The sequence below is a fragment of the Silurus meridionalis genome, chromosome 7 (assembly GCF_014805685.1).
Source record: "Silurus meridionalis isolate SWU-2019-XX chromosome 7, ASM1480568v1, whole genome shotgun sequence".
NCBI classification, from domain to species: domain Eukaryota; kingdom Metazoa; phylum Chordata; class Actinopteri; order Siluriformes; family Siluridae; genus Silurus; species Silurus meridionalis.
In genome coordinates this window covers 5711280-5738312 of record NC_060890.1, presented here as the reverse complement: position 1 = coordinate 5738312, position 27033 = coordinate 5711280, and the positions used below count along the sequence as shown (strand labels likewise).

Sequence of the window (27033 nt, the reverse complement as noted above, 5' to 3'; positions counted from 1 at the left end):
ATTTCTTACTGCGGCCGAGTGTCTCATCACCGTACTCTACTTGAATTCTTCTATATGTATCAGTGGGTTTTACGCCTATGTTCACAAGAAACACCACACGCTGTTCCCTGTATGCACTTTTGTCAGCTATTCTGATTAACAGTCTCTAGACTGCCCCACTGACATGTACGCTGCCTATCAGTAATAGGACACACTAGCTACTTACTTCTGTGTGTAGTACCTTCAAAGTAGCATAAATTTTTATACCTGTAAAATTAAAGGTCCCGGTGTGACTTAAGCGCCCCTCATAGTTTAAATCAAATTGCTTTTTTTTTTGACAATAGGTATACACTTTTTGGGTGTCATTTCTCTTGGTTGTTATTTTTAAGGCAAATACCAGCCAGGAAGCTCTCTAATCATACAGCACAGATGTTTCTGTATTAGGGTGCTGTTCATGCAATGTGAAAGAAGAGGAGTGTGCGATCGTGGGGGTGGCATAGAAGAGAAAAAAGTGTTTGTGATTTCTTTGTGGATGAGCAATGCCAGAAGCTGGAGTGATGTAGAAGGCATGAGGCTCAGCTGGTCTTGGGACTCCTTTACCTGCTTCACTGCATCCTCATAGCATGGGGGCTGTTTAATGGCAGATGCAGTAGAGTCTGAGCTACAGAAGGTAGTGGTGGAGGTGGCGCACGTTTGGTCAATGTGCCTGGGAGAGTGTAATATTGCCATCTATATGAGGAGATAGGGTGAAACGTTATACCTCAAATGTGGAAGAGGGACCAGATAAAGGCTGAGAAGTTTTCACAAGATCACGCTCGGGCGGAGCAGGCATTAAATGTGTTTGGCCATGAGAAGGGGTAAAAGGATCAATTGTTCAATGCTTTCCTCGCTTTCTGTCCTGGAATCATTCGTCAACATTGAATAATAGCAGGTAGCTGTGATTTGTCCTTTTATTTTGTGTGAGTTTGGCATGTGATATGACCACATGATCAGGTTCATGCACATGTGACTTGTAATGATCATTCAGTTCACTGATGTAAACATGTGACCAGTGTATTCACTGATGATTGTGGATACTTTTAAAAGTTACTGTATATATATGTATATATATATATATATATATATATATATATATATATATATATATATATATATATGTATATATATATATATATATATATATATATATATATATATATATATATATATATATATATATATATATATATATATACAGTGAGAAAAATAAGTATTTGAACACCCTGCTATTTTGCAATTTCTGCCACTTAGAAATCATGGAGGGGTCTGAAATTGTCATCGTAGGTGCATGTCCACTGTGAGAGACATAATCTAAAAAAGAAAATCCAGAAATCACAATATATGATTTTTAAACTATTTATTTGTATGATACAGCTGCAAATAAGTATTTGAACACCTGTCTATCAGCTAGAATTCTGACCCTGAAAGACCTGTTAGTCTGCCTTTAAAATGTCCACCTCTACTACATTTATTATCCTAAATTAGATGCACCAGTTTGAGGTCGTTAGCTGCATAAAGACACCTGTCCACCCCATACAATCAGTAAGAATCCAACTACTAACATGGCCAAGGCTGTCCAAAGACACTAGAGACAAAATTGTACACCTCCACAAGGCTGGAAAGGGCTACGGGAAATTGCCAAGCAGCTTGGTGAAAAAAGGTCCACTGTTGGAGCAATCATTAGAAAATGGAAGAAGCTAAACATGACTTTCAATCTCCCTTGGACTGGGGCTCCATGCAAGATCTCACCTCGTGGGGTCTCAATGATCCTAAGGAAGGTGAGAAATCAGCCCAGAACTACATGGGAGGAGCTGGTCAATGACCTGAAAAGAGCTGGGACCACCGTTTCCAAGGTTGGTAATACACTAAGACGTCATGGTTTAAAATCATGCATGGCACGGAAGGTTCCCCTGCTTAAACCAGCACATGTCCAGGCACGTCTTAAGTTTGCCAATGACCATTTGGATGATCCAGAGGAGTCATGGGAGAAAGTCATGTGGTCAGATGAGACCAAAATAGAACTTTTGGGTCATAATTCCACTAAACGTGTTTGGAGGAAGAAGAATGATGAGTACCATCCCAAGAACACCATCCCTACTGTGAAGCATGGGGTGGTAGCATCATGCTTTGGGGTGTTTTTCTGCACATGGGACAGGCGACTGCACTGTATTAAGGAGAGGATGACCGGGGCCATGTATTGCGAGATTTTGGGGAACAACCTCCTTCACTCAGTTAGAGCATTGAAGATGGGTCGAGGCTGGGTCTTCCAACATGACAATGACCCGAAGCACACACCCAGGATAACCAATGAGTGGCTCTGTAAGAAGCATATCAAGGTTCTGGCGTGGCCTAGCCAGTGTGCAGACCTAAACCCAATAGAGAATCTTTGGAGGGAGCTCAAACTCTGTGTTTCTCAGCGACAGGCCAGAAACCTGACTGATCTAGAGAAGATCTGTGTGGAGGAGGGCCAAAATCCCTCCTGCAGTGTGTGCAAACCTGGTGAAAAGCTACAGGAAACGTTTGACCTCTGCAATTGCAAACAAATGCTACTGTACCAAATATTAACATTGACTTTCTCAGGTGTTCAAATACTCATTTGCAGCTGTATCATACAAATAAATAGTTAAAAAAATCATACATTGTGATTTCTAAATTTTTTTTTTTTAGATTATGTCTCTCACAGTGGACATGCACCTACGATGACAATTTCAGACCCTCCATGATTTCTAAGTGTTCAAATACTTATTTTCCTCACTATATATATATATATATATATATATATATATATATATATATATATATATATATATATATATATATATAGTATCTTAAAAAAGTGAGTACACACCTCACATTTCAGCAAACATTGTAGTATATCTTCTGTGGGGACAATACTATAGAATTTACTGTCTTCTAAAAATAACTTAATATACAGCCATTATTGTCTGAATAACTTGCAACACCCTAAGTGATAACAGATGTACATCATGTAACCATGCAAAGCCACATGTCCTATTCATCATGTCCATGTTTTTGCATGCTTTACAGTACCATACATGTTTGTGTATCTTGTATTAGAGCAGTTACAGTACAGTGGCCAGGTGCATAAAGAGGTTTTTCCATAAGGGGTTCCACTTGAAACAGACCTCACAATGGTCGATTAAAGTAAATGAGTCCTCGTGCTGTGCATCAGGTGCAGAAGCTGGCTTAAAAAAAAAAAAAAGACGCATGAGTGCTGCCAGCATTACTGGATTACTAGAACTATGTCCTGTGGTCTGATGAGACTTAGATAAACTTGTTTGGTGTCCAGCATGTGTGGCAATGCCCTGGTGAGAAGGACCAAGAAAATTCTGTCTTGCCTAAAGTCAAGCATGGTCTGGGGCTGCATGAGTGCTGCTGGTACTGGGGAGCTGCAGTTCATTTAAGGAAACATTGATTCCAACATGTACTGTCCCATTTTGAAGCTTAACATACCCTCCCATCAGAAACTGGGCCGAACTTCAGTTTTCTAACATAATAATGACCCTCAGCAGACTGCTAAGATGACAACTGCCTTGCTGAGGAAGCAGAAGGTGATTAAGTTGTCAAGTACATCTTCAGACCTATACCCCTACTGTGCACCTGTGGGGCATCCTCAAGTGGAAGGTGGAGAAGCTATTTGTCTAACATGCAGCAGCTTCGTGATGTCATTATGGAGGAGTGGAAGAGGATCCCAGCAACAAACAATGCAGCTCTGGTGAATTCCATGCCCAGGAGAATTAAGGCAGTGCTAGAAACCAATGGTGCTCACACAAAACATGTTTTGACATGTTTTGACATGTTCACCTAGGGTGTACTCACTTTTGCTGCCAGTTATTTAGACAATAATGGCTGTAGGTTGAGTTAAATCTAGGACAGTAAATCTATACTGCTACACAAGCTGCACATTGGCTACTGTAAAATATATCCAATTTTCATTTCTATAGTATTTTTCCCTTGAAAGATGGTTGCTGAAATGTAATGTATGCTCACTTTTGTGAGATACTGTATAAATTACTGTAGAAAGATTGGCTTTGTGAGAAGAACAGTATTTGTGAAGGCCTTTTCAGGTAGGTCTTTTGCATGACTATAGTTAAGACTGGGATATAGTGGACTAATCTGGTCTCCTTACAAACCTTTTGCTGAATGTTTGGAGTTTTTCCCTTAGAAGACCCTCTGGGGTTTAGGTTGTTCTCGTTGCTTGAATAGACTTGCTGCAAACTTCTTTGGTCAGCTGAATAGGTGCAGCTCACAGATTGAGCAACATTTTTCCGCTGGAGCTGTCATAAGGGGCAACATTTTTAAAGTTAAAAGTCTTATAAATCTATAAATTTAACAGTTATATTCCATGTGCCTTGATGCCTTCATCAGAAAAAGATTTGTACAATGCATGTACCTGCATGGGATGTGATCTGGCGCCATTGTGGGGGCAGCTGTCCCTACCCAAGGGAGGTGTGAGCAGAAATGGATTACTAGGAGAGGAGGGAATGCTGTTGGGCTGTGGGCTGCTTGAGTTCTTGGTCACGGGTGAGTCTTGAGGAGAGCACTGAGGGCTTAGATAGGACGGGAGACCAGAAGGACTTCGAGACGAGGGTATGTCCAGGTTTTGAAGGCCACCACCTAGGCTACAGTGTCCCATTGGCTCCATGCAGCTGTTTGAAGGCCCATTCTTTGGCTGCTTGGAGGCCATTGGACAGCTGGAGGCCACATGCTCTTGCTTGATGGACACACCGAAGAAGTGCTGCATTTGGCTCGGGGGCTGCAAGTGTATTGGCTCCTGCAAGCCATGACTGTGCTTCCGTTTATGCAATTGCATCCGCAGCTCCTCCACCTGCCGTTGCTCCTGGTGTAACTTCCATGTCAGCTCCTCGATCACCTTCTGCTTCTCCACCAACATCTTGTCCTTCTCAGTGTCCAGGCCTGATTCACCATGCAGGCAGTTCCCCAAGTTCGGGTTGTCCTCTGCACTCAGTTGAGCCGGTGATGGCTGCAGGCCGAACTGCGGAGAAGACATAGTGACGTCGCTGAAACTGTCAGGAAGAGAGCCACTGACTGACAGATCAGAGGAGGCAGGAGAGATGGGTGGGGTGGATGTATTACTGCAAAATGGGTAATACCCCCCTACATGGGACAAAGTACCGGAAGAACTTGGGGATTGGTAGGAGGAGAGCGAGCCAGTGGGAGTCACTGGGAAAGTAACGGTTGTGATATCACCGGAGCTAGAGGGAGAAGCAGAGGTAGAGTCTTTATAGGGCCTCAGCCTTTCTATAAGGGCAGTCTTGGTGCCTGATACTGGAAGACCTCGTATTCTTAGCTGCTGCCGAAGCTCAGACACCTGTTGGCAGGAGAAAAAAAACACTGTATCACTGGTTTCAAGTTTTTTTTACTTTCTATTTACATCTGTAAAAACTGCACATAATAATGTCACATAGATTTGCAAATCTCTGTCACTTGTCTCCTGACAAATACCTTTAGGTCATCAAGGTTAGAGGGCAAAGGCCCTGGTCTGACTGAAGTTATGTTGGATGTGCTGCAGTATGTGGTCTTCACAGGAGATGAGGAGCTGATGCTGTCTGTACTGTTGGCACCACTGGAACTGCATTGCGTTTGCTGCTCGCCGGTCTGCCTAAGGAACATTTACTAAATCAGCTCAGACAAACCTTTAATTCCTAGCTAGAAGTCTGCATTTCGAATATCCTAAACCATATACATATTCTAAAGTGTCAAAAATATTTACGGTATAAGACTCACTTGGTTGACAAATGCTGGTGTACAGGCTGGTAGCTAAAGCTCTGGCTTTGTGGACACTGGGACTGGTGTGAATGGTTTTGCTGCTGATGCTTCTGCTGGCTGAGAATTTGCAGCTGCAGGAAGAGCTGCTGCTGCTGCAGTAGCCGGGCGTAGGCTGAGTCCATTGGAGGAGGAGACTTTTCCGCTTTCTGGTCTGGCGGAATGTACTGGTGGTACTTCAGCTTTTTCACTTTTGGCTTAACATCTTTGGGCTTCTTATTGCGATTTTTGTCTGTTGTTTTCGACTAGTTCATGGTCAAAGAGGGCAAATGAAATATACTGAGGTTTGTGGTTATTATAATTATGGTATCATTACATTTGTGTTTATAGGCATTAAATAATGACTATATTGAATAATTGTATATATACACTAATTACTGATATAACAGTTTTACTGGTATAATTGTTTGGCAGTAAAATGTAAACAATATTTTTTATTAATTATACAATGATGTATTTGCAGACAATATTTGGAGGAAAGGTTTGCCCTACCTTAATTATTGCAGGGACTGGAATGGGTGGAGCTGTCTGGTTGTTTGCCACAGGTAGACCTTCTTCTTTGTTTTGAACAGTTGACTCTCTGGTTTGTGACCCCTTAACAGCAAAGCTTGAGAACTTAGCAAGAGAACTGACAGTAATTAAAACATGTAAAAGCCATTACATTTATTTAATTGCCACAGAGGGCAGATTTCTTAATGTTATTTCAGACACTTAAGATGTATTGTGTGAATTTTTGTATTGGTGATTTGCAGTCTTATCCTAATAGTTTAATCAGTGTAGTGTGTATTATAGTATGTAAGTGTAATTTATCACCTGTGTAGGGCCTGTGGTCAGTGAGGGGGATGGAATACCACTGCTGGCCTTGCTCTCTGCCAAAGGCCCGGCTGAGCTCTGGGACTCGTCACTTAGGGGCTGTTCAGGAGACAGGCTCTCGCTGTTGCTGTCCTCCTCAAATGCATATGAGTCCTCCTGCTTCGGAAACTTCCCATGATTTACTAGAAACATAACACATGGACAAAACTGTACCAAAACACTGCAACTCATAAGAAGCAATAGAAAACGGTGAAATCAGGCCCACAAAATAAAAGCTAATTAAAGACAGAAAAACTAGCAAATAATTCTTAGATTGAAGTTATGACTGATATACTGTAAATCAAAACAAACGTTACTAAGAGGACTCTAAAGCATGTGTCTGTGTGAATATTTGGGAAAATGTCTTTTTCCATGTTTGGACCCAAAATCCTATTGTGCCTCATTTTTGTTCAATCATTGCTCAATAGTGCTATTTGTTTTTAATTTGCACCTAGTCAAAGCATTTGGCTGCCATAGTGCCATGATGTAGATGGAGCAGTTGGAGAGGACCACTTCATCCTAAAGGGGTACCTTGATAGTACTGAGCATCTCTTTCGTATCAAGAGAGGTCAGCCTTGGGGCTATGAGAGGGACAGTGTGTAGTGCCAGGGTGCTCTGAGATGGGTAATGGTGTGTGTGTGTGTGTGTGTGTGTGTGTGTGTGTGTGTGCTGACGCTTGTGACTCGTTCAGTATCTAAGCATGTGACCTGCCAAGAGTGTGGGCCCTGGTTTCAATCATGACAGACACTCTGCCTGCAGTGTGCTGGGTGCAAACACTTTGTACCCTCCCCCAAGACTAACTGCTGTCCAGCAACAGCCGAGAAAAGTGTCAGTGTTTTGTTTTCCTTTCACCTGTTGATGTTAGACCTGACTGGACATTGCAAATAGAGACGGCTGACCTCTATCTGTCTGCTTTGACCAAAGTGTTCAAAGTATTCTGCCCCATCTGATAAAAAAAAAAATATACGAGGGGATAAATGTACCAAATGTTGCTCCAAGAAATAGATAAATTGCACCAGAGTGTGTATATATACAAATACTGGAGACTTTTCAGATTACAGAGAGCTTGGGTTTACCCTACGGGGGAACATTGTAAAATCTCAGCGCTCCTTTGCTTATTTAAAAAGCCTGCAGGTCTAATAATCAAACCCGGAGAGTAGGTCACGCGAGTGTTACAGGATGGGGGTCTTAGTACTGTGGACAGCTGCAGAGCGGCACAGTCCCCCCTTAGACACCTTTGTAGGTGGCTTGGTGGAGCCACATAAATCATGATGAGTCAAAACAGTGCAGTGAAAGGCCACGTTCATTTGATCTTTAGAGAAAAGGGTGGGTCCAAATACAGCTGCTGTTTGTCTCAATAAAACATGCTCAACTATCCTGCAGAGGTAATGTAAACTAAAGGTCCTCTGCCTTATGGTCAGCTTATGCAATACATTTACAGACAAGTCAGAGAAGAAAACAGAGTGTTTACTGGGTATGTCTAAAAACACTGGCTGTAGCAGAGTCTGAACGGACAAAGTGCGGTTACGCTGCATAGTAAACACAACACCGAGTTAATGCTCGTGCGTTGGAGCCGATGGCCTCCTAAATCAAGTAGTGTTTGGTGAGGATTGTCAGGAATCTTGCTAAATATCGCTCGGTGGGAGTATTTTTTTTGGGGTCAGTGTGTCATCGCCAGAGCATGAAAATGGCTTGAAAATATTTTCCTTCACATTTCCTTTAGATTTCAGATAGAACGTGTGAACTGAATGCAAGGACTAGTTTGTAATATCCGCTAGTGTCAACCTAACACTTTTTGATACCTTTTAAAGCGGCCTCTTTAACTGTTGAATCGACGGGTATTATGTTCTTCTCGACCAATTCCAATGGACCTGGTCTCAGGGCGATTTTCTCGTTAAGGTTGTCAGCCAGTCGGGCACGCTTAAGTTTGCTCTGCGAGTCTTGAGCAGGACTTTCGCTGGCCATGTCTGCATGGTAACACAGCAATCATAAGCAGCGTTAATCTCGATACAAACCTTCCACTTGCATGCATACACCATGTAGCAAATGGTAGCGTTTTCTAGATAAACAGTTATTGTCTGGCCGTCCAAGTCAGGCCTCACCCATGATACTCATCGGTCATTGTGGATCAAGCAGCCGAAAAAGCATTGTTGTAGGAAGAGGACTGCCTATACAAACCATTGTGTTGTTTTTAAATAGTGTAAATAAGAATGGGGTAAACAATAAAGGTCCTACCTTGTAGAATGTGCATGTTAACCAGCTCTGACTTCTCCGGTCTACTTCGGATTTTATGCTTTAAATAATCTCCAGTCTGCGAAATAATCAACAATTAGTGCGTGAAGGAGAACAGAACTGATGCCATTATTTATTTAATTTGTGCACAACACCAGGCAATTTCTCTATTATCCTTATTTGTTCTCCAAATAGCATAGGAGTCTCCTCCTGGCAGACATGGCACGTGCCAAGGAGTAATGTTTAATTTTGCTTCCGAAAGATAAAGTAGCATTTTTTTTTCCTGACCTTGGAGCGTTCAAGACTTTTCCTCTGTTCATGGAATGCAGCTGGACTCTTCAGGGCTGGAAAAATAAATGAGAAAGAACTAAATAAATGAGTAGGAACTAGCTGCCTATGTCAGCAAGCCTGCCTGTGTCCTTGTTGTCAATAAATCTTAGATAAATAAGCTCTGTTTCCTCATCTGTCTACCTTTTGGACAAATTCATCGCCCTCAGTTACAGTGTTGATTGAAATGACTTGCCTGATCAACACTATTGAACAAATTATTGTAAATAGACTGATTCGTTCTTGCTAAAATGCTCAGGCAAAGCAATATGATGTCAGGATTTCCAGCCATATACAGTTGGAGAAGATACACCACAGGTATACTCCCAATGTTAACATATTGTTTCCCACCCATGTTATCTAATGGATGGACTCTGGAGAAGATAACTGCAATGTGGTTAAAGTGTTTAAACCTATTGTTAGAGCCCTGCCTGATTATGTAGCACTAACGATGCTGATTAGATTAGAATTGTTAGATTTCTGCTAAGCCTCACTCTAAGAGATCATCCAGACTTCTTGGCTTCTTAGGTTTTAAAGAATGAGGCCATAAAATGATCTTGTGAAATGCCAGTTATACAAAGTGGATTAATATTGGTTGAAGCTTGGTGGGCTTCGATATATTTAGACCAGTTCCATATAGCCAGGTAATATGTTTATTTATTTGTTTGTTTGTTTGTTACTATTATTATTATTATTATTCGGGGTTCATTTATTTATTTATTTGTTTATTTTTTACACATAATCAAGTTAGTATATTAAGTGGTCCAAGCACCAAAATCAGCTCAAACCTAATGTGATTATTTTTGTATTTAATTTACAGTTAAAGAGGTCCATGGCTACAAAACAAGTCAAATTGTCATTTCCTTTTGTATGTGCTTTTAACCATATGCAAAAAATGTTTCCCTGTGAAATTTGGTACAGCTGCAAATGCTTAGTTAAGCTCTAAAGTCAATACCCTGTTAATTTTGTATTTAATCTGTTAGATATAATGATTATAATTTACCAGTAATCCTTCTACCAGTAGAAAAAAAGCCACAATGATGTCATTTTAATGAAAGTTGATCATTTAAATGCATAATCAGGACCATTACTCTTGTCTTGTATTTTCTGGTTTGGAATTGGACTTTGTTTCCAGATTGTACTCACTATATCAAAATATGTATTTTGCAAAGTTGCCCATAGAAAAACTGCAGTTCATCTGAAATTGTTCATTGCCTTGGACCTAAATTGTAGGCAGTTATATGTTTATTTTTCCTCCTAATTTAAAGCGAGGCCTTTAAATTAAACTGCTGAGATTTCCGCTGAATGTAAAGCCATATTCCTGGACAGTTAGTTAAGATAGGGTGAAATAAGACTCATAAAAAGGCCGCAAGCTCCTCCCGGCCACACGCCAAACAGCCTCGAGAGGCCTGACTGCTGCTTTCAAGTGCCTAATAAACACCAGATGTTCACGGGAGATATATATATATATATATATATATATATATATATATATATATATATATATATATATATATATGGTCAGTATGTGTGTGTGTATGGGGTACATACTGACCATCCTTCCAGACAACCAAAGAGTATCTGAAATATTCTGTCCATAAAAGAATGTAGCAGATTTAGTCATTTCAGCCTCACTTATGCTCTGTGAAACATTAAGGTGCACTTTGGCAAGCTGGAACACACATGTGGAAAATTGTAATGCGGAGACGTTGTAAAGAGAAACCAACTTGGAAGAACGCTGACATTCTACAGTCAGATACTTATGATAAGAGTCGTCTATAGCTATATTGTTTAGCTACATTATTAATTGTAATTATATATATTTATAGATAGATAGATAGATAGATAGATAGATAGATAGATAGATAGATAGATGCCCATTTCACCTGGTTGCCTTGTTGATAGCAGCTGTGGTAAATGTCCAGCTACATTCACTTCTGGCCCGTAATCAATTGATAAACAGCCGCTGAAAATTCTTTTTAAAGGACTGCAGGCTGGCCAATTGTGATTTTGGGGGCATTTATCTTTGGCAGTCGCCCAGAGATTGATAGGGCTGGGCAGGCCTCTGGATTCCTTTCCTGTGCGCACTTACGCCAGTTATCTCCCCACTGGAGCCTTTCTGCCTGCTATACCATTCAGCAACATGTCTCTGTATATCAACATCAAGAGCAAAATACACTGCGAGCAAGCCGGGACTCCAGACTCTAACTGCGCTGCATGTGCCTGTATGTGTTTGCAGGTTATAAGAGTGTGACTAAGTAGGGATAGAGTTGACACATGAGGGGCAATTTTTATCCTTTTTGAGATTTACTTCATATCATTATTCTGATATACAAATAACCTGTACCTAATGCATGAAGGACGTCTGAACAGAGCGTAAATGTCAGCAAGCTCACTGACGCCTTACTGATATATATATTAAAGTCTGAAAATCTGATGAGCACGGGTGGCAAAACCCAGGCATGATTTCCACATAGCTGGTACACTCCTCAGCACTGCTCGTGGCCCCAGTGCTTCTTGAGCAAAGAGCATTCCACCGAAGTCAGCCTGTACCACAGAACGTGCACGAAAAAAATATGATTTATTTATTATAGCACTAAGATGTTTATCACTTGCACAGGCTGTAACTTTTTCATTCTTCCCTGGAAGACCTGGATGCCAAACATTGCTCTACATCCTCTGAAAAGCCTGACACTTCTGGCCAGGTGCACTCTTAACATCTGAGCTGTTTTTGATTCTCCACATTTATGGCATAATCTTCCACTTTTTTGTTTTTAACCACTTCTCTGTTTGCTTCCCAGTTAGAATGACGCATCTCAGGAATGGCACTTGGAAGAATGGAGTAGACAAGGGGGGGGTTGTGGCTTAGTGATGAGTGTGAAAAAAGAGGTGTTACTCACGAGGCATGATGCCCTGGTCTGCTAACTGCTCTCGCGTCCTCCTCTGCTGGAGCCTCAACTGCAGGACTGCGAGTAGAGGAAGGGTGGGAAAAACAAGAGAAGAGGCAGAGAGAAAAAGAGAGGCAGAGAGAGAGAGAGAGAGATATTGAACGTTTGACTAACCATGAAGCAAAACTAAAGAATGAACTGTAAATCTGTGTCTGGCCAAGGGAACACATCATTCCCTGCAGGCATGCAGAGATAGTGGAGTGTCTTTCCTCTGTCCTGCTCAAAGACCGGCATCACACACATACACAAAGCAGCAAACGAGCTAAGCGAGCAGTTCATGCGTTTACGACCCTCCTCTTCACTGGCCATCACGCCCACGAGGACCACACACTGTAGGGAGAGTTGTTTAAAAGCCAGGAGCCGTGTTTATCATAGACCTACATCCTGTTTTAAGAAATATTTGTGGCTCTGTTGCTTTCTTTGTTTTGGGTGGCGTGTCTCACATCGGGATAGCGGATTGTCAGCGTGTCAACTCCGGGTCACTACACAAGAAGTCAATATGAGATTATCGGTCGAGTAATATTAATATATTACTGTACAAAATGAAATTTATGCACTCGTGGATCACACGGTTGGCATCTTTTCATATTTGATTGTGGAGGACATGCTAAAACCACAGACACACTCACACACTCACACACATGAAAACAGTCTCCGTGCAGCACATCTGCTTCTCTTCTGAACACATTTTGGGCAAGATGAAACTAGGGCCCACTGCCAAGCACAGAAGAGTGGACTGTTAATGGGCAAAGAGGTGGACAGTGCAGGCTAAGCCTGGCTGATTTTTGGCACCAGAAATGATCCTCTCTCACCCAGAACATCCCTGGCAGTTCTCACAAGTCCAATACCTAGAAGCAGTTTTGGGCAGCTTTTTTTTTCTTTGTTACAAGCTTGTTTTGGAAGTCGTTTCAATGAATCTGGGTCATGAAATAAACATTTACGTTACAATCCACAACTCTCTTTTCCGAGGTCTGAAAAAAATTAGGGCAGCCTTACAATGAGTGCAACAGGTGAATTATATAAATATATAAATATACTGTGTATATATATATATATATATATATATATATATATATATATATATATATATATATATATATATATGCAGAGGTAGAAATATAGCTTTGAGCCTGCATCTGAGATTGCTTCCTGGCAGCATCAGGACTATTTGGCGATCTTTGTGTTTGGGGATTAGGGGTGGAGGAGAGGCTTGATGAAAAATGCCAAACCCCTTGATTGCCCTAAATAATTATACTCTACTCTATAAGAACCATCACAGGTTCACAGACACTCTGGATCGAATAACCTCAGCAATAAGAACCATATGAGCTGACTTAATAGCCAAAAATAGCTGCACCAGTTGTCTTGAGGGCATATATCTAAAATAAAAAAATAAAGATAACGCTCATTCCTAACTAACAGTTTTGCATAGGCATCTGTTGTTGAATTAATCATGTCCTGAAATCTTTCCCTGGTTTGTTACATGTTGTAGAATAATAAAAAAATTTTCCCAGTGCTGGGAAACACGGTGCAGTTCATCTGAGGAAGAATAAACAAATCCCGAGGCCTTTGATGTGAAACGCTCTTTCGGTAAATAGCAATAAGTTAGTAATCTTGACATGATGCAGATGGCTTGAAGATATTTGTATCCATATGATCAGCGTGCTTCTGTAGTGGATGACGTATCCCAGCCGTATAGTTCATGACACCGGTAACAACATACTTGGGTATGGGCAAGCCCAGCTGTTTGGCTTTTTGCATCAAGTCACGGTTGTCTTGTGGGCCACTGGCATCTTCTTCGCTCTCTCTTGTAGACCGAGAGCATTTCTATACGGTAGACTCGAGGTCAAATCAAGACCAAACCCCAGATAAGAGACTCAAGGTAAATGCAGTAGCTTGCAATAATCATGTTATTTATGCAAGTTAGGGGGGAAAAAGATCAGGGTGGGAGGATATGATAAACTCGCTTTGACTCACCAGAAGGCTCATGGAGTTATTAAGCTGTCAGTAATTTGAGAATACCACACACATGGCCAAGCACACAACCAACACATGCAGTTGAGCACAGTTTAACCCGGTGAAGGCTTTTTGTGGTCTTAATACTTAGTCTAATCCAAGTAGCGTAATTACTAATGGCAGTGCTTGTTTACTAGGAGCTGAAACCACACTGGAAACTATATATGGTCTACCTGATAAGTTCGCTTTCAATCAAATACCCAATATTTTCGATTGTAGATACAATGTCTACAGGAATCTATATAAAATTATAAAATGCTGTCTCAAAGAAGTCGAGCCAGTTAAAGAAGTCCACCGGTTAAAGGGACGCATGTATACTATCAGCTGATACGGACGATTAAACACCTTGAGAACCTACAAAAGAACCTAGTCACGTGACTGCACCCGGATAGTTTTCAGCTGGCCACCAATTCCTGCACCATTCACCTTTTAATCTCTCAGCATTTGGTACAGCACAGTGAATGTAATGGACAGTTATGTAATTAGGCAATTCCGCCCATCCCGTACAGCCACTAATGAAGTTCCTCAAAGGGGACCTCATTTGGACCACAAGGGACTCACTGGTCGATCTCTATCTACCCTGCTTTCTCTCACGCACACACACTCGCGCAAAACTAATGGCAGCCAGTGTGCATTTTGGAAGCAAAGAGCAAAAAACCTATATCTTCTTGTAAACAGTGCAACATCTGTATAGCATTATAGCACTAATACAAGCTGGTCAAAATAAGCCTTTTTTTGCCACTCTGTAAACCCAAGATATTACATCTACCCTTCCTCTGGACTCAAGGGTCATTTCCTTTGTGTCACTGCTTTAAACAACAGGAGGGAAACGCTCAATTTTGGCTGTAATTTTGGGTGAGCAAAAAATGTAAAGCAGGCTGTTGAAAAAAAAACAAAACAATAAAAAGCCTCAGAAAGCGAAGTGCAATTGACCCTTCAGTTGCTTTTGTCAACAAGTTGTCTATGTAGCGTCTTTTAATATTTGTCACAGACAAAACTATGCCTGTGTCAGTAACATTGATGTCAGAGAGGTGGCAGTATTGTTCACAACAGATGCGTTTTCTAGACCAGATTCCAGGATTCTTCCGAGAGAAGTGCTGCAAGCCGACTACTATATAAACACGAGTGCAAAAGAGAAACTTCTCAGTTCTTGAAAAGAATGACAAGGGAGGCAGATATAAATGGAATACCGAGCAAAAAACAATACAAAAATATGGTCTGCATTTTCAGCAGCACTTCAACCAGCCCTTGAGACATGGTAAGGTCATGTCAAACTGCCATCTTTGTCATTTGGATAACCTTTGACCCCGGTCTCACATCACTTCATACTACTGGAAGGCAACCATCACCATCAACCACAATCTGCAGTACTAAAAACTACATACATAAAACGCATAATTACGGAAAAAAAATAAAAATAAAATCTTTTTACGTTTTACAAATTCATAGCTTTTAATATTTTTTTTTAAAAAGAATTCCATTCTCAAATGTTATCAATATTTAATGTGTATAAATGTAATGAACAACAACATTTTAGACTTCCAAAGAAAGCAACGGGCTGGAAATGTCTTACCTGATCTAAATTTGCTGCGAATCAGTACGGAGTGTTCAGATCCCAGCAGGGTCATTCTGGTCACAGTAAGATTCCAGTGTCAGCGCATTAACCGAGCAGTAAGCTTACTTCTGTCCAGTTGGAGAGAGTGTCATTAACGGTGTGCCCCCCCCCCCTTTCCCGACAGACCGAGCAAGCAGAGAAGTGTCAAACTTGTAACACGTGTAAAAGCTGAGCGCAAGATGACCGCAAAGTGTCAGCCAGGCTGCTTGACTCTTCAGAGTGGCTACGGTTCCATGTAGCAGTGGGGGCTCCACTCCATGAGAGAGGAACTGATAGGACTGTGCTGCTGGGAGGGTCTTAAACCAGAGGAGAGTGCACTGAGCCCTCCTCCAGCTCCACTACTGAGTTCTTCCTCGGCATGGACAGGGCTGCCCCTACTGTTCATCAGCATGCAAGACCACCACACACACATAAACATACACACATCAAAACACATACACCCACAGGGATCAGCAGGTGTCGATGCTGAGAATTAAGATGTTCCTCAGTAAAACCGCCTTCTTTTTGTTCAAATCGGCTCTGAAATGCGCGCCATCCTGCCGTCTGGGATTCGTTTGAAATTAATGTCATAATACATTTTCCTCCTCAGAAAATCATCACAACCAATACAAAAATATAAACCCTGTGTCTGGCGCTGAAACCCGAGGCAGTCGGTGTGTATTATGTCTTATCTAAAGCCTCTGCACTCTGACAGCCTTCCCTCCAGCTCCCACGATCCACAACAAATGTCAGGCTCTCCTGGAGTCCGACTTTTACTTGTCCCGGTAGACCTGCCGTTTCACTCCAAGCAAAGCGCATGAAAGCAGTGGGAGACGGCTACAATTAGAGCCTTGTGCATTAAATATATATTAAGTAAACGCTTGCAAACCCAAGCAGCTGATCGTTTACTGATTGCTTACACCTTGTAGGAATCCTCATCATGGATAAGAATTTAGAAAATATTCAGTACTGTAGTGATGTCATTGCAGAGCGTCGCTCCCACTTCTGTGTTCCTCACATCTCTTTTTCAAAGCTTTTGTTTCTTTTTTTCCCTCCCTCAGACGAGGCACTTGGCCCGCCGTTTTAAAGCACTTTAGATTTTAAATGAATCCAAAGGGCTTAAACTCGCTAATGGCACCCAAACAATCTGTCCACTCCCTTCGCCACGCGTAACGCTCTGCAGTCCAATATACAAGCGCAGTCAAATATTTACATTAGTACATCTTGAGTTGTAAGCGGGCTGTTTTTTTTTTTGTTTTTTTTTCTTTTTGGTAGGGGGATGGTGTGGGGGGCGTCTGGCCGCACACAGTTCCCCTTGACTGGAGCTTGGAAGGCTTAATTAGCAGGTGAAAGTGCTTAAAGGGAGGTTGTGGCAGCAGCCGAGTCTGAGCATCCTTGTGAAATTCCTCAGAGGGTCACTGAGTCCTGTCCTAATCCCTCCCTTTAATTGGGCCTTGTGTCTCTCGAGGAGACATGTTTCATTTGAGCAGGCTCCTCGATTGCGCCTCAGTGTGACACTTCATGACTCACACAGACACGAATCACAGCTCTGTGTTTATGATAAATGGATGTTTACAATCATATAGAATCTTCCTGAGCAGACACACACATACACACACACACATGTTCCACAGCATAGAATCTGACTCCAGGCTATGTTATGGCTGTGCAGTAATATAGCTTTATGACCTCTGGAGTTGTAAGTGCTTCTTGGAAAACCTGCGCTTAACACCATATTGAATTCATCAGTAATATTACCATCGTCCGAGATGTGTTTATTGGCAGCCTGAAAGGAGGTCTTTATTAAAAACCTTTGCTTCGAGAGTATCGTTAACATTTGCGTTCGAGTTTTATTAGCACCAATATGGTGCACTTTGTATAATTCGGTGTGTTCATGAATCACAAATAGCATTTATCAGTTTTGCACTGGGAAAACAGGCCTTAAAATTGAAGGATCCTTCATATTTTTTTTCCGGTTACTGTAGTATAATACCTGACAATGTTTCTACAACGTTCACGCCACTGCCTAAAGACAGAAGACGTGAATTTATTCAGGATTGCAAACAGACCCCCACCTGTTTCATGTTCAGTGATCAATGCGAATGTACGTCGTGCAGTAATGTGCACGGCTCGGCTCAATGTAATGTAAGTATCTCTGTCACTACTGATTTAGACAGTCTGAAGGCAGAGCCGAAAAAAAAAAAAAAAAAACGGGGAACGGAGGAGTGGAGCTTGTCATGCTCTTGGCTGTATCTCAGAACACATCAGACAGACAGCGTCTCGCACACGCAGACGGTCAGGGGAGGAGCCGCAGCCTGCCGAGTTTTGAGTGGAGCCAGCAGGACTGAAGAGTGAAAAGACAGAGAGACATAGGGAGAGAGATGAAATACATCGAAGAGACAGAATGAGTGAGTTAGAATAGAGAGTTAGGGTTAAGACGGAGTTGGAGTATAAAAAATAATGCGGGCAAGTGAAGGCAGAGAAAGAGTCGGCTGAAAAAAACCTGAAGCAGCACACACAGCTGGCTCTTATCTGTCCAAAACTCACTGGTCTCCTTTTCAACATTGCTTTAATGACAATTCTCTGCTTACTGTCGCTGCTGCCTTTGCCTTAGAGCGATGACTACGGCTGCAGGTAAACACTCCCAAATGGGACGCCCAGAGAGTCCGTCTCCTGAGAAACAGCCAAAAGATCGTGCAGATTTGTCCACTTTCGGGAATGTGCAAGAGCCCTTTATTTCATTTGTTTAGATCCCTCGACATTCTTCTGGGTTATGATTATCCTTTGTGCTCGTAGTTTTTCAAAGAGTACAGCCAGTTTTCCTCAGATCCACTTTTTTAAAACATAGATCACAATGAAATAGAACAGAACAGAAGATCCAGGTGTGAACAAATGTCTTTTTGCATTTTATTCACACAGCCTTGATTTTAAGGGTTAAATGGGGAGAAGAAAAGCCTATCGAGAGCGGTCCAATAAGCCCGTACTGGGATCGTATTAGATAGGTAAACGCGAAAGAAGAGCTAGGGCCAAAGCCTACTGAATCTGAGAAGACGTGAGAAGTATTTTCTTTGGTGTCAATGAATAAGGGATCAGCAGTGTTGGCAAGAGACGACGTACCTGGAAAAAAAGAAAAGATTATGCTGGACCTGAGCTCTGAGCATCAGCACTTAATCTGGACCGCATTTTGTTCAGAGCTCTTTCTAATGAATTCGGTGAGAAAAGAAAGAAAATGTGCATGAATGATTGCAGCGCGAGGGCACGTGGAGCTTGCGCATCGCTTCGGATTAATGCTAACTCCCTGTTATTAGTTCGATTGAGAGCAACCTCTAAGCAAGTATGGACCTGACTGCGCTTTTAAAATCCAGTTTGACTTTCTCTAAGTTTGATTTTTCGCTTAATCGAAAAGCCATGATGAACACCATGTTAAGAGCACGTATCAAAAATAACGTTCGAAAGATTTTTCTTTGCTCTGAAACAACAGAACGGATTGGTTTCTGTCAGGTAAACTAGGATCTGTTTTCCTAGTTTGATTTATGCGTGGAACGGAATGTTTGCGTATGTTTTGATCAAATGTCTCTGAACTACACGTAACACTCATCACTGTTTAGTCTAAGGACTACTGTGTATGTTGAAGAGCATGTTGGGTGTATAAGTCATTGTCATTGTAGTCTCGTGAGCCTAAAGTAAAGCATTTTGGCCCAGTTTTACAGTGTGGAGTGCGCACTATTTGCAAGGCTGTGTATTGTGAAAATGTCAAAAAGACGCTGAACAGTAAAACAGCAGGATTTCCAGCTGCTCAGAAATTAAATACCAATAGGTATAGCCTATTGTATAACAACAACAATGATGAAATTACAATGAAAAGATATTTGATATTACCCAGATGAAGATGGATTCCCTTTTGAGACTTCTTTCTTTCAATGGTTCTTTTTGATATCATTTCAGGGTTTTTTTCCTCACCATCTTTACCATTGGCTTGTTCATTACAGATAAAAGATATTTATAAATATCAGTATTGTAAAAGTGCTATACAAATAAAATGGAACTGAATTGAATTCAAAATGGTGACTCAGATGCTTCAATGATGAGCCTATTACACCAATAAACCTTGATCCAGTTTTCCAGTTTAGGTTTTTCCAGTTTAAGTTTAACAGGTTGTTTCCATGGGTTATCTATCTATCTATCTATCTATCTATCTATCTATCTATCTATCTATCTATCTATCTATCTATCTATCTATCTATCTATCTATCTATCTATACTATAATATAATATACTGTACTATTCTATACTTCTATTCTCTTATATACAGCACTGTTTTCTCACAGTAAGTTGGCCAGCTACATCAACCTGAACCTGCATGTCTAACTTTCAGTCTCCTGCCATGTCTATGACCTACCAGTCATTAAAATCTACCCCCCAGCCTGCTACCAATGCACCAAAAAGGGTATCTCATGACGTGTGCTAATATTTGTCTTGACGTGTTGAACCACTGAACCAAATACTTTCATGCTGGTTGGCTGAAACATGCTGTCAGAGAGCACATTTCCCTTCCAGATGGGGAAAGCCGAAAGTCCGTGTTTTTGTTGGTGTAAGCCAGTTGATGTTAGACCACACATCATAATCGGCCTCGTGTTGGCTTAATGAAGATGAAATGTATTTGATCAGGGTCTTCTCTGGATAACACACATTTATCTCTAGTACTTTTTCCCACTTTTTCCCCCACAAGTGTTAATTAGAAATCATAGCACGATAGCACTTTTCGCCGTTCAACCTAAACACCACACACGGCATCCACGTAGAAATGTTGTAAAACCAAGGCCTCGTCACTCTGCAGGGCGGCTGTGCTACACTGCGTTTGCAGTATTTCTGTTGCGACTGGTGATTTGTTACAGAAAGATGTGCTTTCTTTACCGAATAAAAAGTTAGAAAAACACTTAGAGGCAAATGCTTGATTTTTAGCACATATGAGAAAATTCATACGAGGCACATCCAACAAGCACTGCTAAATAATTTACTCACATTGGCAGCTGTTAAGCGCAAGAAAAAGGGGAGAGTAAGCGGTTGGTCATGATTTTCAACTGCTACTACTGGGCCCTTGAGCAAGGCCTTTATCTTTTCAAGTGCTCTTTTTTCCGGTTACTATAGTATAATGTCAGTGTAAGAGGTAGAGATTCCTGTCACTGTCAATCATGTTGAACTGGGAGAAACGATACATGATGTAGTAGTAAAAATCAGAATAATGGTATATGCAACACTGGAGCGTTTCATAGATGATATACATCTACATCTGTTTCTGAATTCTACTCAATCTAGGACTGGGGACGTTATCCAAGAAAAAGTTAAACAAATGGAATCAGACATGGCATGCTGGATTTTTGCAGACTATAAAGGTCAACTCTAGATAATCTGAACTGTAGATTATCCTGCACCACAAGTCTCAGACATAGGCATTGATTTTTAACTCCAGTTGTTACAAAACTCAGACCGAGACAAATTATCTTTATTTGTAGATCTTTTTATCTGATGCAGTTGAAATTGACTTGCTATAAACATCATGAAAGTCCTAGCCAGTATGGAAATGGGATTTATTCTTTCATACTGTTCATTATCCATTCCTTCAAAACCTTTACATCAGTTTATGTAGGACAGATCTGTCTTACCTCTGTTTCATATGTGACTATTATATACACTACATTTCCAAAAGTATTGGGTCACCTGGTGATTTTTGAGCGTTGCATTCCACATTTAGTCCCAATTTGCTCTTATATTTCGCTCCACTCTTCTAGGAAGATGTTCCACTAGACTTTGGAGTGTGCCTATGGATATTTGTGTTATTCAGCCACAAGCGTATTATGAAAGGTAGGTATTGATGTAGGTGAGGAGTCCTGGGGTGCAGTCAGCATTCCAATTCATCCCAAAGGTGTTCAGTAGGGATGAGATCAGAGCTCTATAGCAGGCCACTGGAGATCTTCCTGTCCAAAGCATCTAAACCATATCTTCAAGGAGCTCATTTTGAGCACACATAAATACATCCTATATATTTGAGTGCCTCCAGCTTTGTGGTAACAGTTTGGAAAAGAGCCACATATAGCAGGAAAGGGCAGGTGACCCAATACTTTTGGAAATATAGTGTATGTTCATCCCTATGATGATTAAAACTTTCAATTCCCTTATGAAATATCAAAGATTTCTTGATGTTATTGACTTTTTAAATTGATGTTATTGACTTTTTAAACCTAAAATCCATTGAAATAGACATAGAGAGAGAAATTTGTGAATCTTACTGCCATATTTTCTACTGCTCAATATTGGAGGGTGAGTATGCGGTATGCTGTAAAACCCTGTGTGGTGACAAATTAATCACATGTGAAACACATAAAAATACAATAATGATCATGTTTTTTGTCTTTATTAAGTCAGGAGCCTAACACGTCCTTTCTGTCTCTTAGTTACTCATCATGGTTGCTATCTCAGGACGTTCTACTTTTGTTCTGTGGGCCATGAAAGTCTATTGCTCAGTAAACTTTACTGTTGGACATACAATATATAAAAATCTAAAATCATGTAGCATGAACACAAGGTCACGCTATGGATCTTACTTTACACAATTGTGGATATGAAACATGATGATCAGATTACTGCCATCCAGTATATATTATATTTACTCTATCTATCTATCTATCTATCTATCTATCTATCTATCTATCTATCTATCTATCTATCTATCTATCTATCTATCTATCTATCTATCTATCTATGTGCACTTAAAATAAGTTGTATAGTACTACAAATCTCTACAAACTCTCAAACCAAAATACTTAATATCAAATGTAATCTTGGCTTTGTTATAAAGAAGCAAAGTCTTGGGCAGTGACTGAAAAAAAAGACTGGTTTGGTTTGTGGTTTGCAAGGAATACAAGACTTGGCTTAGCTTTTGGGTCAATTACCACAATGCAGTCATACTTATCGTAACTTCCACACAAGAGCACAAATCATATTCAAGGCATCCTGGCTGGAATGTTCTGAAAGGAGATGTTTTTTGGCAGGCAGTGCAGCTCCAATGTTTGGCCTCATGTGTTCTTGGGTTAGTCAGGTAGCCAGAAGACCATGAATACCAGAAGTACCAAAACATTGCTGGGTCACAGCTATTTTTAAGGTACTCAAGGTTGGTAAATTGAAAAGCAATTCCACAAATCATGCTCACTAAATCTGCGATCTGAGTCTTTTTTAAATGCACCTCGTGTTAGTAATTGAAGACACGGTCTGTGTACGTTGCAAACCCTTTCGGGAGCGCCGCACGTTCTCAGATAGGCTTGGCGAAGGTGGTCACTGTGGTGAAATTTCAATATTAAGAGGTATTACGTTGTTTGTGTTTGAGCTGATTCCCAGAGCTGCTGGTATGTCAGCTGAAACCTTTAAAAAAATATGACCCCATCCTTCAGTGTTTTACTTGGCCTTTGGGAACGACAGCTTTCAAAAGAAATTTTGAGCACCATTTGATTGATTCCCCAGCATTACACTTTAATGAATACCACATCCCAGTACAGAGAGTGCAGCTTCCTGCTTATCTTATGACTTTTAGCACTATTTGAGTTGATAGAAATTGCTCGCTGATTAGCTCTGCCTTATGTCGACAAATAGGTTGACAGATATGACATACATAGCAACATGATATACAGCATGGAGGCTTAGGAGTTAGAAGAGCTTCCTGAACTGTGTGATGGCACCCGTGGTTAGTTTTTGCTGTTGTATCTTTTTAAATGATGACTAATATGAACAATTTTAGAAATGACAAGAAATCACTAAGATTAATGCTATATCACTAAGTGCCTCCACATAGTACAGTTAGCTAATGAGCTGTCATTCATCTCACCTCATACCACACTATCAGCAATGTCAGATTTTATATTTTGTACATGATTGGAGGCCAATAGCCAGAAACCTCACCTGGGCATTGTCTTTTTCCAAACTGCCAAAATGTTCTTTAAAGCACATTTATTAGATAATTACAGGCACTGTTGTAATTAACTAAATGGAGCTCTACCAAAACATTCACCAAGGTAACATTATGTTCTGCCAGGTATGTGTGATGCCAAATGAGCATATAAATATAGCACAAAAAACTTTGCCCACAATTTTGGAAACTTCCATGGAGACTATATTGACCATAATACTATTACTCCAGTTTCCAAAAAAAATATACACTCACTGTCCACTTGCCTGAAACAAAAATTTACCTCACACAAAAATCCATATCTAACTAAAAGATATACTTCATGCAAATTGGCCAGACAGAATGCACAAATTCATGAAAATACTGGTTAAGGACTTCAGATAATGTTCAAGTTAAACTTGTTTGAGCTGACAGGCAGGCTAAGTTACCTCAGAAAACCACTCTTTACAATTGGACTGAGTAGAACAGCATCTCAGAAGGCACCAAAAACAACTATCTGAGGCAGAAAGGTTAGAGTAGAAAACCATGCCAGGTTCTATTCATGTCAACCCTAAATTGAAATAGAGTCTGAGGTAACAGCGGGATATAGTTAATCATGGAAAAAATGAATAAGACAATACTTTAATTTTCTTATTCGGTTATTTCATTATTGTATTACAAAATTAGGATAAAAGTATTGAGTAAATATGAAAAATAAGTTCAATCTGTGTTACACATCTAAAAGTCAACAGTGTTTAATTTTAATTTAATTTGCATTTACTCAAAAAGACTACCCTACATCTACTGCTTTTCCATTTTACTTGTTAATGCCCTAAAATGTAACCCAAATCACAGGTCAAATGCGTGTTATTAACCCATGTGTTTGCTGAAACAAACAAAAAAAACATTTTAGACAAACTTTAGACATAGAATCAACAACCTGAGGACAAAATAAAGAGTAGACAATATAACTTTTATAGTCTGCAGTTACAGGATGTTAGAAAAGATATATAGTTATCATGCTAGCAATGTCATCAAATCTGGAATTTTATGTAAGTTTGTGTTTGTGTGTTTGTGTGCATTTTAAATGGTTCAAATCCCTGACCCTAATGACATGCTCTCACACAACAAAATTGGTAAGAAATGCTGAAAAAGACAGCAGTGGACTCCTTCCAACCAAGTAATTAGACACATAATTCCAGTTTGAGAACCTTAGGAATCCTCTACACTGATTGTGGAATTACTTTAATGTGCAACTGTTGGATTGAAAAAGTCTTGCCAATTATGCAAACTGCATAGTGTATTTGTAATAATATACTGACAAAAGTATTGGAACATTTTTCCAGCTATACAGTATGTGGTTCCTCCCCAAATGTTGGGGGCACACAAATGTATGTTTATATGTTTAATTTCATTCACTTAAACTAGAAGACCCAGACTTGTCCCAGCATGCAGTGGTGGACAGTAACTAAGTAAAAATAATTAGTTACTGTAAGTAAGTAGTTTTTTCGCGTATCTGTACTTTAAGTATTTCCATTTGAGGAGACTTTTACTTTAACTTCACTACATTTCAAAGTCAAATATTTTTGACTACATTTGGTAAAATCAGTAGTTCCTTTTTTTTATTTATGAGTGGATAAAAACTTAACTGCTCAAGCACGCAGCAAGTCACCAATCAGGGAAGAGCACGTGCTCTGTTTGGAACTTGTTTTGATTGCCGCTTGGCAGAGGTGGATTTAATGCTGTGTGTAGTGTTTACTTTTCTAGAAAAAAATTATTATTTAATAATTACAATTTTAGGTCACCCAGATAAGGAATGGTTCCCTTTTGTGTCTCTTTCCTCTCAAGGTTTCCTGTTTATCCAATTAAATTTTATTTGTATATGTTTAATTGTATTTGTGTATGTTTGAATTTTTTTTGAGAATTTGTGATGCTTTTCTGCTTAACACAGGATTAAATTAGAAACCTGGAAAATACTAGTATTTTTTTTAAATAAATGTTTTATAAATGCATTAAATACAGCACAGTATTTATTTTTTATTAATACATTAAAATAAATGTTTATTTGAATAGCTTATTTTTCATGTAAATATATAGTATTTTCAAATACATTTTCCAATAATGTTTAATTAGGCAATTCAATTTGTTAATATATACTGTGTAATATATACAGTATATAGTGTAATTGCCTGAAATGGACAAAGAAACTTTATCAGAATCAGAATACTTTATTGATCTCATATGGAAATTGTTTGGTTGCAGTTGCACACAGTAAAAAAAAATTTTAAATATTAAAGTAATAATAAAAATAAGAAATATGAATAAATATACATATTAAGGTATATGATAAGACATATGAAATGTGTAGCAGCATGAAATGGAAAGCCTGGATGACTAAAGCACTGCATTACTAGATGTCTCACCTGACCCCAGAAAAGCAGTCCTGGTAATACAAAAAAATGTCTAATTAACAATGTTGGAAATAGAAAAGGAAAAAAACAATAGACTTTAAGTTCTACCTATCACAGTTAATTTCAGTGAGAAGACACACATCACCTTTGCATCATAGGAATTCATAAATACTTACATCATCAAGCTGGTTCACTAGACATACCGTCCATTAGCCAGTCCAAACTATGTCATGACATACCGAATGCATTACAGGCAGTGGGTATTTATAGCGCTGATTTAAGTGTTCTGTTTATCAGGAGTGTTCTGTGATAGGGTTTCAGGGCTTGTGTAAGAGAGAGCTTCAAATGAAGCGTCGAGCCATTTTTCTTTTATTAAAACTAGAACCTTTGGCTCGAAGAGGTGAAAACATCTCTGGCTGTGACTACTGGACTTAATTAATCAAAAACATGGCTTCAGGGTAGAAATAAAATGATCCAGGCAGGTAAAATAAAGATGACATTTGCTTGTTTTTTGTTGTGCAGGAAACTGTAAAAAAAAAAAAAAAAGAAAAAAAGATTATATTGTTCTTTTATTGAATAATAAAGTCGGCCATTGTTTGGAGAATGCGAGCTGGCAGGGAGATGAATTAGGATGTTGAGTAAAACAACTCTGCAAGTGTTGCACCGAAAGCATATGGTATTATGACGTGAACCTGTTCTGTATTAATGTTCCGAGTTGTTGTTTTTTGCTTTAAACGAGTATGTTTTTCTACCTGGCTCACCATGTTTGGGCGCATTCCTGTCGTCAATGTTAAGCGAGCCTCTAATCACAGCCAGGTGCTTTCTACTGAAATTAACATGTGGTTCTAACTTACCTCCTCTGCACAATGACACATACCTGAGTTGCTAGTG

At 39.9% G+C, this 27033-nt stretch overlaps 1 protein-coding gene across 13 annotated transcripts in view; it reads right to left on the bottom strand.

Moving 5' to 3' along the window:
- Window positions 1–27033, bottom strand: part of myocd (myocardin) — a 116094-nt gene that overhangs the window by 5070 nt on the left and 83991 nt on the right. For 5 of the 13 annotated variants that reach the window (XM_046854278.1, XM_046854282.1, XM_046854280.1 and 2 more), the window contains exons 4-14: window positions 12138–12203; window positions 9199–9254; window positions 8914–8989; window positions 8481–8645; window positions 6640–6821; window positions 6319–6441; window positions 5788–6071; window positions 5506–5662; window positions 4433–5371; window positions 4173–4316; window positions 580–708 (exon numbers count right to left, since the gene is read on the bottom strand). In XM_046854278.1, the coding sequence (XP_046710234.1) occupies window positions 580–708; window positions 4173–4316; window positions 4433–5371; window positions 5506–5662; window positions 5788–6071; window positions 6319–6441; window positions 6640–6821; window positions 8481–8645; window positions 8914–8989; window positions 9199–9254; window positions 12138–12203 (2321 nt within the window). Of the gene's footprint in view, window positions 1–579; window positions 709–4172; window positions 4317–4432; window positions 5372–5505; window positions 5663–5787; window positions 6072–6318; window positions 6442–6639; window positions 6822–8480; window positions 8646–8913; window positions 8990–9198; window positions 9255–12137; window positions 12204–15774; window positions 16086–27033 lie in introns of those variants that run through there. The other 8 variants (XM_046854284.1, XM_046854288.1, XM_046854286.1 and 5 more) reach the window with 5 other exon arrangements.